This window comes from Aricia agestis, chromosome 9 (assembly GCF_905147365.1).
Source record: "Aricia agestis chromosome 9, ilAriAges1.1, whole genome shotgun sequence".
NCBI lineage: Eukaryota > Metazoa > Arthropoda > Insecta > Lepidoptera > Lycaenidae > Aricia > Aricia agestis.
The window spans coordinates 8678587-8691275 of NC_056414.1; the positions used below are offsets into that span (position 1 = coordinate 8678587).

The following is a 12689-nucleotide window of genomic DNA, read 5'->3' on the forward strand; positions in this document are numbered from 1 at the left end:
ATAAGGGGGCAAACGAGCAAACGGGTCACCTGATGGTAAGCAACTACCGTCACCCATAGACACTCGCAACATCAGAAGAGCTGCAGGTGCGTTGCCGGCCTTTTTATTTACTACCGAATAAAAAGGGCTGAACCGATATATTATCACAAATCGCATTACTACACAATCACCTCTAGGTACTTACAAACATATCTGAGATATTAGATACCATATCTCGAGTAACGAAATTTAATATTTGATTGAGTGATTGTAACAGAAGTTAACTTTGTAAGTACATAGTACATACTTAGGTTAATGATCAGAAATTTTGGTGAAAATAGTATGATTGCGACTGTAATAATAATTTATCAATAATTATTATTATCTGTTGATACCTAATATTTAGGAATAGCGAATGGCGAATAACGAACTTGTACAGGTTAAATCACTGGTGGTGCAATACCTTCTATGGAGGCTAAATTTAACCACAAAAGGTTTAAATATCCTGGACCATAATATTATGCTGATAGAAAATAGTGAAACAACTTTCTCCATCGATAAATGGGACCAAAAAATATGCGACAGTCTCGCAAGTTCCACATCTACTAAATCTTTGTTTAGGTCGTACAATTGAAAACAATGATGAGAAAATATTGTTCAATCAGCAAACGGCGCATTGTTGGAATTGTTAAGAATTCTCTCGGCTGTCCCATTTCGAAACCCAACAAAAATTGAAACATCGTATGCAGCACTCTTGAAATTTGTTGCATACCCTTTTTACCGTAAAATTCTTCAAAGCGACGTCGAATTTAAACATCATTTCCAAACTCCAGTATAGCTCCAATTAAGGTAGTAAATAAAGTTTAGGTAGCACTTGAAATGAGAACAAAGGACTGGTAAACTAATTCAACTAACACTTTCAACTTTCTCGAGGGGTGCTGGGTGTGTCGTGGGAATATACGGCATACAAGCTACAATGACACACACCCAAGTGCCATGACACACTTTTAAGCTTCCCCTTGAAGAAATTTTTAGATTTTCAAGCTTCACTGTCAGCTTTCTAGGTTACCTCAAACTAAGAGGCACGTGAAATTCTTAAATAGTTCAAGATCGGTATGAAACAGACATTCCTGTAGTTAAGACTTAAGAAGTGTTATATTAAGTATTAACCAACGGAAATGGAACTATTCTCTACTTACTATGATAATAAAGTTGTCATCACGAATCATTCTTCAATAAAAAGATTTAAACCTAGTTCATATCTAAGCCAGTCTGTCGTTCTTCATTAAATGGGTCACGGCGTCGCTAGCGATCATAAGCTGATACTGGTAGTTTGCACTTTGCAGTTGACTCTAACTTCTTTACTCTTTTATAGAGAACTAGCTGTCCCGGCAAACATTGTTTTGCCATAAAATAATTTTCCATGTTTCCCTGCATTTCTCTTGAAGTTTTTTCTGTTTTTTTTTTCTATAGACCTCACGGAGCCCGAGACCTTTCCAGCGGATGTAAAACCGTGGAAATCAGTTCGTGCGTTCTGGAGTTAAAGCGTCAGGAAGGAAAACCCGACTTATTTTCATATATTGGATAGTGAGCGAAGATTTAAAAATCTAAAAGTTAATCGTTTCCTGGGGACACTTACTGAATTGTCTTTGAATTGTCTATTTAAGTGACTATAAGTCCAAAAGCGTTAAGCCTGTTATTTAACTGTAAATAGTTTTAGAAAACTGTTACACTGCAAGTATTTGTCTTTACGAGATTGTTGAACTGTAAACACATTGAAAGATGTTGTAAAGATGTGAAGCTGCGAGCCCAAGGTGTTACACAGAACCATAAGCTCTACCGTAACCGGAAATGTTGTTCGAAATATTAACATCGAACACCTGCTATTTTTAAATAGTTTTTAACATGTTCTTTATAAACATTTACATCAATTTCAACACTCGAATTGTTGGCTGTCTGCTGGTAACCAACCGACTCTGAATATCTTCTAAACAGTTTTCTTACCCGCATAAGCTTTATGCAGATCAGAGTAGCAGAGTAAAAGACACCGCCCTCAGACATTTAATGATTATATTTAACGTTGATGTTAGAATTTGACTTCATTAAATTAAAGTTTAAGTTAAAGAACCGTAAAATAAATATGATTCCGCATTATTAATCTCATAGTTATCAGGCATTAGGATTTCGTTAAAACTATTAAGGTAAATAACAAATTCACAAATCATTGATTTAACGGTAAACTCTGTTATACGTTTCGTATTTCAGTTTACGTATTTCAACCACAATCGATACGAAAATGTGTAGTTCGTTCGAAAAATTTTCGCCTGTTTTCCAACAAAATATAGGTGTAACATTTTTATAATAATGTTGACTGTGGCAAAAGTTCCAGCTGTGACAACAGATCGGTCTATTGTCTAACGGCCATTCCCAATATTTGATCTATCTCTGGTTTTGCCCTACTAGAGATAGGAATAGCTCACAATTGACATAAAATATATGTCTCTAATGTCTAATGTGAGCTATTCCTATCTCTAGTAGGGCAAAACCAGAGATAGATCAAATATTGGGAACGGCCGTAAGAAGTAGGATGACCCAGATTTTCAGTATTGCTGCATATAGTGCCACAAAGGAATCATTAGAGAACTATCGATACTTCCATTAACGTAATATAAAACAAGTATGTAATTGAAGGAAATTTTTGGAATTGTTAGAATTTGTTTGATATCCACCTACGTCAGGTAAAGCAATAAGCTTTCTTCAACGGTAAACAAATTCTTTCGAAATGTTTGACTAAACACGTGACTACGCAACGTTATTTTCATAAAAAGATCTTGTAGGTATAAGCGGAAGGGTGGTTTTAAATTCATTATGTACTTAGCAGAGCATAATAGACTGTTTAAAATTACCAGAAACCATATAAATTCTAAAACAGTCACCAACGTCTATAAAGTGGGCATGTTTTCCTCATTTATGCAGGAAAAACGTTCCATGCAATGGTAATTATAGCCAACATACCATTGGACGTTTAGTACGATCAAAGCTGTAATAACAATTTATAGGAATAATTGAAATGCCGTCGCCAGCATTCTGCGATTCTATTAGCGACCGTAGCCTAATGCCTCATCGATCGAGATCACGTCAATCGATCTAAGCTCAAGAGTCAAAACATTTACGATAGAAAAGGCGCAGTAAAGGAATTTGCTGATGTCCTTAGACTTATCAAGTTATCACTCATCAGACAACAACAGAACCACCAGAAGTCCTCGAAGACTCTTCCTTTTGAATGTAACACCGCGAATTCTGAATTCTGATGCATATTAGTGCTATCTTACTTTAAAAAAAGAGACAAAACTAGTCTACAATACTGAAGGCATAACTCTACAATTTAGAATCTCTAATTTAACAACACATTATTCAACCAAGTTTAGGGAGTTTCTGTTCCATATACATTACTTATACAAGAGTAAAAACGTGATTTATATTTAACGTGCTCGTACAATAGCTCGATTGTTGCTACTGTAAGGCACGCGCATAAGCATAACAATCCGTTTACCCAAACAAACTGCCAGAGGTATTAGTAATTTACCAGGGTGAGCCAAAAGGAGCTATGAATCTAACAACTCAATACGAGTAATTTATACAATTGTACGTAAAATGTTTGAAATAGAGTATCCATAGAGTTTGCAGTAGCGTTCTTCTTGGGAGCACTCAAAAGCTTACTTACTGGCTTCTCATCGGTAGTTCTTAAATTGTTTTTTTTCCCTCGTTTTCTTTTTTGTAAGAAGACTTTTGAAGTCCTCCGTAATTTCGTAATTTGAATGCAGCATTCATTGCGAGCATTAAAGCAAAGGGTACATACATTGCTCTACATTTGGTAGAGATAGTAAATAATAAAGAAATTATAGACTAAAAACCCCTTTCAAAGAGGCAAATGGTCGACTGGTCATTAAGCCTACATGTAGGACACACCTAATGAGATATCACTGTTGACGAACTTGTCGTATAGATATGTGAGGCATTGTTTGTTTACCGATAAGATAATTGACTCGTAATGACACAAACATTTATTTATGGCTCACCTCCGCGTTTCCAGTGATATGTCTGTACCGGGACAGCACCGGCTTGCCCCGGGACCGGGTCAGCGGCGACTCGGACACTGGCTCCATAGCACTGATGTCACTCGCGGCGACGATTAGTCAGCACCGCACTCGACGATTAATAAGGAGCGAATGCAAAATTTACATAACCCATCCGCTGACTGGACGCGAAGGAAACACACTGCGATCGCAACAATATGTGGCACACACGAGATACCACATTTTTCCGACAAATCGCATCCGGAGACCGCCGCGCCGGATGAATCAACGCTAAAACTACCGATAACAATTACACGGTCCTTAGAACTAAAACAGATCTATTGAGTCACTAGCTGTTGATCATGCATAGAGTTGAGTACGTTACCGATTTGAGCGCTTTTAATCCACTTCTACGCGAAGCAAAAATAGTATTGTTTCATCGAGATGGAATGGGCGGTGAGCTTAGACGACACGCGCGAAACCAAAATTAAGCACTGGGTAATGTTACCGAGTAATATTTCTCGATCACTTGCGAGTTGCGACCGCTGCGCGATTTTTACTGAAACAATAGCAGGGCGCGTAGTCGCTTATCGTATACGTGTACTATGGTCACCAAAACCGACGCCAATGGTTAACCATAAGGGGCACATATCGGTGTCAGTATACCCTCACACTCGACGCCTATCGAGGGCCACATAGCGGTCGCGAATTCCTGCTCGTAATTTAAACGACATTCGTATTCGTACGTGCACAATGAACTAAACAGCTCTAGTGACCTAATAATTTCTTTTCAATACTTATTGCGCATAATTTTATTCATATAACGCCTCGGTTCCTTTACGACTTTACTATTAAGGTCGCCCAATAAATTATGTTAGTATGGCGAAGAAATTTTGTTACTCACCGCTAGATTTCAGTAGTTGAGGAGCAGCACATGAAACAAAAAATTCAATCGTTAGAAAATAGCAATACACAATAATTCTAAGCAGCTCTACACAATATAACATTCGCTTGGATCATGATTACCTAAGCAGGGAAGACAGCATGTGCTGATATCTTCGAGGCTATCTCTACTACCGTTATAGTCCAAGTCCATGGAGTCGAATTATTTAAACCGTGGAGTCATAGATGACAACACGACGCTATGCTATGCGGAAAATTAATGGCGAAGGTTGGCTTCTAGATTCTAAACGCAGCCGTCATTGTTTACAAATCATCATACAATCATATTGTTTCGCGTTTGACAATAAAAATAAAACATACACCTATCTATTCGCTATAGAATTTTGAGGCCTGGGCAAAAATATTTGCACTTACAAGAAAACGAATTTCTGGTGTAAAATGTTAGAAAGAAAGAAACAGAAAATAAAAAAATCTTACGTGTAGCGACTGCATCTGGTGAATCCATTATGCGTTTTAAATCTCGTTATGTTAATGTCCATCTGGCACTGGCGCTACTACATTATTGAACTCTATTAACCGTCTATCAATTAACAAATAAGTCGTTCTGAATACCAGCAAACGGTTTAGGTGTAGGTCGCGGCTTAGCAACTGTACAACTGTTTTACGTGTTACTGCGGCAGAGAATGTGTGCACACGAGAGCTGAGCTTGAAAAATACGCCGCGTATTGCAGAATGCAGAGTGTGCAAATGCACTCAAAGCTATTTTCAATTCACGCTGAGAATTTGCAACTCGGCGCTCCGCAGATGCCAAAGCGATGTTGCTAAGATTTTACGTTACTTTATGCATACTTCGATCGCGGATTCCAGGAAATGCTATTGTATTCTATAATTGTTGTCGCGATCACCGGTGCTCTTATGGGGCTTGAAGAATTAAATGCGAATGAATTATGAAGTTCGTTTTATAATAATGATTAATTAATCATTATTTTGTAATATTCATTAATCATAATATAGGATCAAGAGCTTGTATAAAGCCTACGAGATGACGTAATTTGGATACTTGAAGGCTACGGACCTCCTCCTCAATTTCGGGTTCACCATTCATTAAGTCAGATTAATTTACTTTAGAAGTTATTCATATACACGTGTACCACCTACTTATAATATATAGGTAATTATGCGAAATTCTGCCTGTTTTCACCAACCGGCTCCTAAGTCCTAACGCTAACAGACCTCTAGGGGGGAACCCCTAGAGGTCTGTTAGGGTCACGTATGTTTGTGGTTAAACAAACACGTTTTTGACAAAAATTCTCCAGGTTTACGAAAGTCCTTATGCCCAGTTATGCCCCAAGGACGTAGCATTGATGTAATTATAACCTTAGTGGCCGCTAGAGAACATCTTGATTTCAGGAGGCGAGTTTTTTTTAATAAAATAAGGGGGCAAACGAGCAAACGGGTCACCTGATGGAAAGCAACTACCGTCGCCCATGGACACTCGCAACATTAGAAGAGATGCTGGTGCGTTGCCGGCCGTAAGTCGTAACTAAACTCTTAACTCCTATCGCTGAACTGATTTAGGTTAATGACATCTAGATACTTTGACTCCCGAGAAAGGATATAGTATTAATCAACGGTATTAATTACTTTTTATTACGACAAAATGTAATATTAATATGTTGCCGATATTTAGACGCGACGAAGTTGCGGGCAAAAAGTATTTGTTTCGGATACCATTACCGAAACACGTTCAATTTATGAAGGCCAGGAAAAACCAATTATCAAATACTTTATCCGACGCGACGGACACTTTTAATTAGTCCCCAAAGCACGCCACAACTGTTGCGGTGTATATTACCAGGACAGGAAATGTCGTCACTCGTCACCAAGGAGGTTCCGCTAGGCGGCCCAGCCTTCTGAGTTAAAGTTCATGCTATGTGAACATGAAACAACATACACCACTTTAAACTGTACCTACTTTAATTACGTCCCAGTCACCTTGTTCTTGCGGGTGTTTCGTTATTTGAAGTGAAAACTTTTTTGGAGCGCGATTTTTTTTTTCACATACCTACTTTACGTCCCAGTCATTTTGTTCTTGCGGGTGTTTTGTTATTTGAAGTGAAAACTTTTTTGGCGCGCGATTTTTTTTTTTCACATAAAAAAGGAAGTTGCATGTTCGCATGTGGATTTTTCTATGTGGTGTCACATAAATCAAATTATGAAATCATGTAGTTTTTCTTATATTGTCCAAATATTTTAATAGTCCGATCTCCTTTTTAGGGTTCCGTACCCAAAGGTTAAAAACGGGACCCTATTACTGAGACTTCGATGTCCGTCCGTCCATCTGTCTGTCTGTCTCCACTCTCCAGGCTGTAACTCAATAACCGCTATAGCTAGAGTTCTGAAATTTTCACAGATTGTGTATTTCTGTTGCCTCTATAACAAGAAATACTAAAGACAAAATAAAATTAATATTTAGGGGGGCTCCTATACAACAAACGTTATTTTTTTGGCCTTTTTTGCTCGTAATCGATAATGACAACAGCTAGGCATTTGAAATTTTCATAAAGGCCTTAGTTATTGTCTACTTTAATAATTCATAATAATATTAAAATAAAATAAAAATTTAAAGGGGGCTCCCATACAAAAGCACAATTTTTGGCCTATTTTTCGTCTGTAACGGTAAAGAACCCTTCGTGCGCGAGTCCGACTCGCACTTGGCCGATTTATAAACTTCACTTGACCATACTGAGATACTACTAATATTCCAAGCTTTTGCAAGTCTCTTTAAAAATACCTTAGAACCATATGTCATTAAGGATTTAAAATGATTCCTCAGAAAGAAATCCTGCTTAATATAAGCACCTGTTTTTATTTGCCAAACCATATTGTCGCATGATTTTTAGAGACAATATTAACAAGAGAAATTGACTACTAATGAAGTCAGAGATAGCTCCACAAAGCCAAAGTTTCAGCAAAAAGCTGCTTCACTACAAAACTGGGTCAACAGTGTTTCGAACATCAATCTGCTATATAATTTTTGAGATAAAACATCATCATACTTCTTGGATGGACATGTTTATACTATAACTAGCTGAACCGGCAAACATTGTTTTGTTATATGTATAAGTTTTAATAATGTGAACAACCCTTATTAGTTAGGGGTATGAAAAATAGATGTTGGCCGATTCTCAGACCTACTCAATATGCTCACAAAATTTCATGAGAATCGGTCAAGCCGTTTCGGAGGATTATGGGAACAAACATTGTGACACGAGAATTTGATATTATTATAAGATAAGATTGTATTACGACAATATTTTTCTCCATATAAATTACAAGTAATTGTTATTTATTAATATTGTACAGCCTACAATATTGCATTTATAATCATCAATCATATAAAACTTTATAATAAGTACTTTGAGCTTGATAATAATTTAAAATTTTATTTAGGCTTTTGAGAATCAAGGATGTTTAGCATACTTTTATCAAAATATAACAATAATATTATGAAGAAATCCCACTTACATTATGATTTTGAAATGATACCTTTAGTTCGATTGCAATAACTATTGTAATCAATATTAATTATCGATACCTATGGAACTATGGCTATTACAAAATTAGCTAGGATTATGTGTGTGAAAACTATTTTTGTTCTATATTAAACCAAGTTCTAGATTTGGGACACAGCAAAATATGACCTAGTGAGATGTTTTAAGGTATGATGCTATTAAGCCATAGAGACCTATGACAAAATAACATGCTAAAAATTATTAGGTAATTCATTTCATACTTTAACTCGTGTTCTCCGACTAGTCCTAGAACAATTTTAATTCGCAGATCTCATTTTAGATATTAGGTACAATAATTTACTTAACGTTTTGATGGAAGAGGTATGAAATACAGACCACATAATTTGATTTATATTTACTATTGGCGCGAATAAACTATGGTAATGAATATTGGTATAACAATTTATATAGTTAATTTACACTTACCTGATCTCTGCATATTGAAAGTAATAACAGAACAATAAATTATTGAGAAAACATGACCAAAACACCAATTTTTCAAATAAAATACTTCACGAAACTGAACTGTCAACAGCAACACCGCCCTTGGCCAAGCAGAATTGATTTTTGAAATTTGTTGCCAGATAAAAAATCTCTTTTTTTTTACCTAGTAACGTCAAACACAGGTTGATCCAAGAAAGACATGACAGGCCGGAAAATTTTTGAATAAAATAAAAAATAAGAACTTTAATTATTCGAGATAAAAATGTGCAAGGTGACAATATTTAAAATGTAATAAGTGTTCTCTGTGAAAATGCAAAGAAAAAGAAAAGTTTAGAAAATTTTCCCGCCTGTCATGACTTTCTTGACGCACTATACTATTATATACCGAGTACCGACCATCGGAGCATCTGTACTCTGTTAGTAGGAACTAGGAACGGACGCTCTGATTGGCGATTTGGTCGGTGCCGACCAAATCGGACCGACGAAATATAGGACCGAGTTGCATTGCGTTTAATGGAGGCACTTCACTTGTGACATGGCTATTTGTATTTGCTACCAAACTTTTACTTGATTTTCTTTACTTGCCTATTTGTATTTGACTCCTTTGATGTGCATCAAAAACCGACAAAGGTACGGTACGGATATGTGTATTTGGTATTGGTCATATTTGTCAAATAGGCAAATAAGGCCAATATTTGTCAAACATACCGTCTACACATGATGATTGGCGAATACATCAATGATGAAAAACTCAAAGAATATCATTGGAATACATCAAATACGCAAATACAAATAGCCATGTGAAGTGCCTCCATTAGATACATGTATTAATAGTCAAAGTTTGTCGTGATATTCCTGTAACTTTTGTAACCAGTAACACGGTCATTATTCACGGCCATTCATTCATTCATGCGCATTATTAATTTTGGAGTACTGTAAAAGGTGTATTTTTTTCTTTGTATTTTCACAGCGAATGCTTATTACATTTTAAATATTGTCACCTTGCACATTTTTATCTCGAATGAATAAAGCATGAAGGTAAATCTATGGAATAAAGTTTTAATTTTTATTTCATTTAAAAAATTTCCCGCCTGTCATATCTTTCTTGACAGACTATATATAGCCGAAATGCCATAGCCCGTTAGTAACATAGAATATCATTGCCATAGCCCGTAAGAAAGAAAAAAACGATGGAGAAGAAGTAGATAAAAAACCGAATACCAATAAACATTTTTGCCGAAAATTGATAAATTTATAAAGTGTTATAATATGGTGTATATGGTTCAGAAACAAAGAAAATGAACGTTAATAAATTAATATTTTCATGCTTTATAAATTCTATTAAGTTTAAGGTGCAGCTCAATATCCTCTATACTCGTAGTAAATAATTCTGCCTCATTTTCATATTATATTTTATGAAATCCGTGTCTAAAAAACTCGTAATTTTTACAGGTTCTGTTTACCAAAAGGAAAAACAAGTTTAGAATATTTAATACAAATTTAGCACTTTCGTTTTTATGGACATCCAGTAAAATCGACGACATGAGAAAATCTAGTGCAGACTCGTTATTAACAACATTAGAAGCAGCTGATAAAATGTATGAAACTGGAAAGTATGAAGAATGCTATAATTTTCTTAGCAATAGTCAGGTAATGCTAACACATAGTGATTATATTCTCTTTGATGCTTAAACTAGAAAACACTTAATTTTACAAAATATCAACCCTTATTAATATGCTTGCTACTGGTAATAATTTTTAATGCTGAGGTTGTTATAGCATTATTCCGATAATGCTTTAATATGTTTATAGCATTATCACCTCTAATTAATGGCATAAAAAGGTGATAGCTATAACATGTTATTGCATTATCACAATAATTAATGGCATTTCTCGTTAGTGTGGCCCAGCATTAGAGGATAAGTCTTTGCTCTGCTCTGGGCAGGGAGTTAAACATAAAAGGCTCATGTAATAACAGAAAAATTAAAACCAAATACATTTTGATCGCTAACATATTTAATAGTAGTGTATAATATTAACCCATCGATCGTGGAATAACGAGACACAATAGCTTATCTATTGTTATCGCGGCCGGATGCGGCCGCTTAGGGCTTCATGAATTATACTTTTCTAATCGTAATAGACAGTAATAATTTAATTTCGTTTTCAGGATATAAATAATATTGAAATTAAGTGGCGCATATGTCGTGCAATATACAATATGACAAAGGAAGATAGATGTGACAGAAACACGAGAAAGACTTTAATTTTCAAAGCACATGATACAATCAAGAATGAACTAAATAGTCATCGGGATAATCCAAATGCACAGAAATGGTATGCTTTAATATTGGATGCAAAAAGTACATGCGAAGGAAGAAAAGAAAAATTAGAACAGCTTAACACCATAAAGGAGCATATGGATGTAAGTTAAAATTACATATTTAAATCAATGGACATGAATCATGGACAGGTACAGCAGATGGTGAAACCATGAAACAGCTCTCATACCTGCCCAATTTAGTGCCTTTTTTACTTAGGTACTGTTACCTACTTTAAGGGACTTATGCCTGTAGTATGTGGAATAGGAGCGTGGAGGCCAAAGGAAGATCTTCCGACCGAGCGAGGTGTTATGCTCGGTCAGGCCGAAGCCCATGTGATACATCTCAGCTGTCGTATATATACTGACGCGCTCAGAAAACTTCGATAGCGCGATGCAGAAATGTTAGGCGAATTGTGGGTACCGCCACAAGTACACCAACGCTGTGAAACACGAACAATCTGCGAAACTGTAATAGATACAGATGCAATATAACGCATTGTCATGTAGCAGATGAGAGAGTAAATCGGTTCGCCGCTATTTCGCGGTTTGCAGTGTCGGTGTACTAATTGCTTTGGACCTTATAAGTACTGGTTGTATAAGGTCTAAGAACCCTAAACAAAAAATCTAGATTGTTTCTTGAAATATTTTGTACCTCTGTCTGAATTTTATTTCTTTTTCAGTTAGCAGCAGAACTAAATCCAAATGATGCAAGCTTATTGCACATGCTTGGAGAACTTTGTTATCAAGTCTTAGATATACCATGGTATCAGAGAGTAACAATTGAGTTATTGTATTTAAAATTGCCTCAATATACTTACGAAGATGCACTTGAATACTTTTTGAAGGCTGAAACTGCACAGCCCAGATTTTACAGTGTAAACCTTCTAAGGATAGGTTGTTGTTACATGAAAATAAATAAACAAGATCAAGCAAAGTATTATCTAAAGCTCGCAGCTAGTTACCCTGCTAAGTTACACTATGATCATCAAGCTAAAAGAGAGGCTGCTGACTTGTTAAAAAAATACTATTAAATTTTTGGACTAAAGAAATGTTTTGTTTTATAGGATAGTTTAAAACCCAAAAAAATGTTTAATTCCCGCACGATCAACGCTCATGATTATCAATATTTGGCAGATGATTCATGGGCTCATGGCCTCATGGCCAAACATACCACAAGAATACACTTTTTGACCTAGTTATATCTTAATAATAATGACCATTGTTTTATTAGTTAGTACAAAGCTATACTATTTAAAAATGTGGGCATGACTACAATGTACTAGGTACTTTACAATATCCAAGTATCCTTTCCTTATGCTGCGGCCGCACATACGTCTATCGTACGAAGCTTCGTGCTATGTGTCTGTGCTATGCTATGAGACGATATAA

General features: G+C 35.9%; 2 protein-coding genes across 6 annotated transcripts in view; one reads left to right on the forward strand and one right to left on the reverse strand.

Moving 5' to 3' along the window:
- The window catches only part of LOC121730767 (septin-7), a 56826-nt gene extending 47735 nt beyond the window's left edge, over positions 1–9091 (reverse strand). Inside the window, exons 1-2 of one of the 4 annotated variants that reach the window (XM_042119953.1) lie at positions 8960–9091; positions 7341–7342 (exon numbers count right to left, since the gene is read on the reverse strand). In XM_042119953.1, the coding sequence (XP_041975887.1) occupies positions 7341–7342; positions 8960–8972 (15 nt within the window). In that variant the 5' untranslated portion in view covers positions 8973–9091. Of the gene's footprint in view, positions 1–4058; positions 4747–4959; positions 4962–5081; positions 5177–5435; positions 5644–7340; positions 7343–8959 lie in introns of those variants that run through there. The other 3 variants (XM_042119952.1, XM_042119949.1, XM_042119948.1) reach the window with 3 other exon arrangements.
- A 1097-nt stretch (positions 9092–10188) lies between these two features.
- On the forward strand, positions 10189–12334 carry LOC121730770 (regulator of microtubule dynamics protein 1-like). 2 transcript variants are annotated; one of them, XM_042119956.1, is made up of 4 exons: positions 10189–10329; positions 10430–10627; positions 11148–11402; positions 11981–12334. In XM_042119956.1, exons 1-4 carry the CDS (start codon positions 10276–10278, stop codon positions 12329–12331), a joined length of 858 nt encoding a protein of 285 aa, XP_041975890.1. In that variant the 5' UTR covers positions 10189–10275; the 3' UTR covers positions 12332–12334. The 2 variants fall into 2 exon arrangements, with proteins under 2 accessions (XP_041975890.1, XP_041975891.1); XM_042119957.1 differs by lacking the exon at positions 10189–10329 and adding an exon at positions 10342–10357.
- Positions 12335–12689: the final 355 nt, after the last annotated feature.

Excerpts from the sequence above, each read along its gene's own strand:
- LOC121730770 (XM_042119956.1), top strand. The coding sequence starts at position 10,276 with ATGAACGTTAATAAATTAATATTTTCATGCTTTATAAATTCTATTAAG. Across the intron at positions 10,330-10,429 it reads TAAATTCTATTAAGTTTAAG|GTTCTGTTTACCAAAAGGAA; the intron begins GTGCAGCTCAAT and ends TAATTTTTACAG. Across the intron at positions 10,628-11,147 it reads ATTTTCTTAGCAATAGTCAG|GATATAAATAATATTGAAAT; the intron begins GTAATGCTAACA and ends TTTCGTTTTCAG.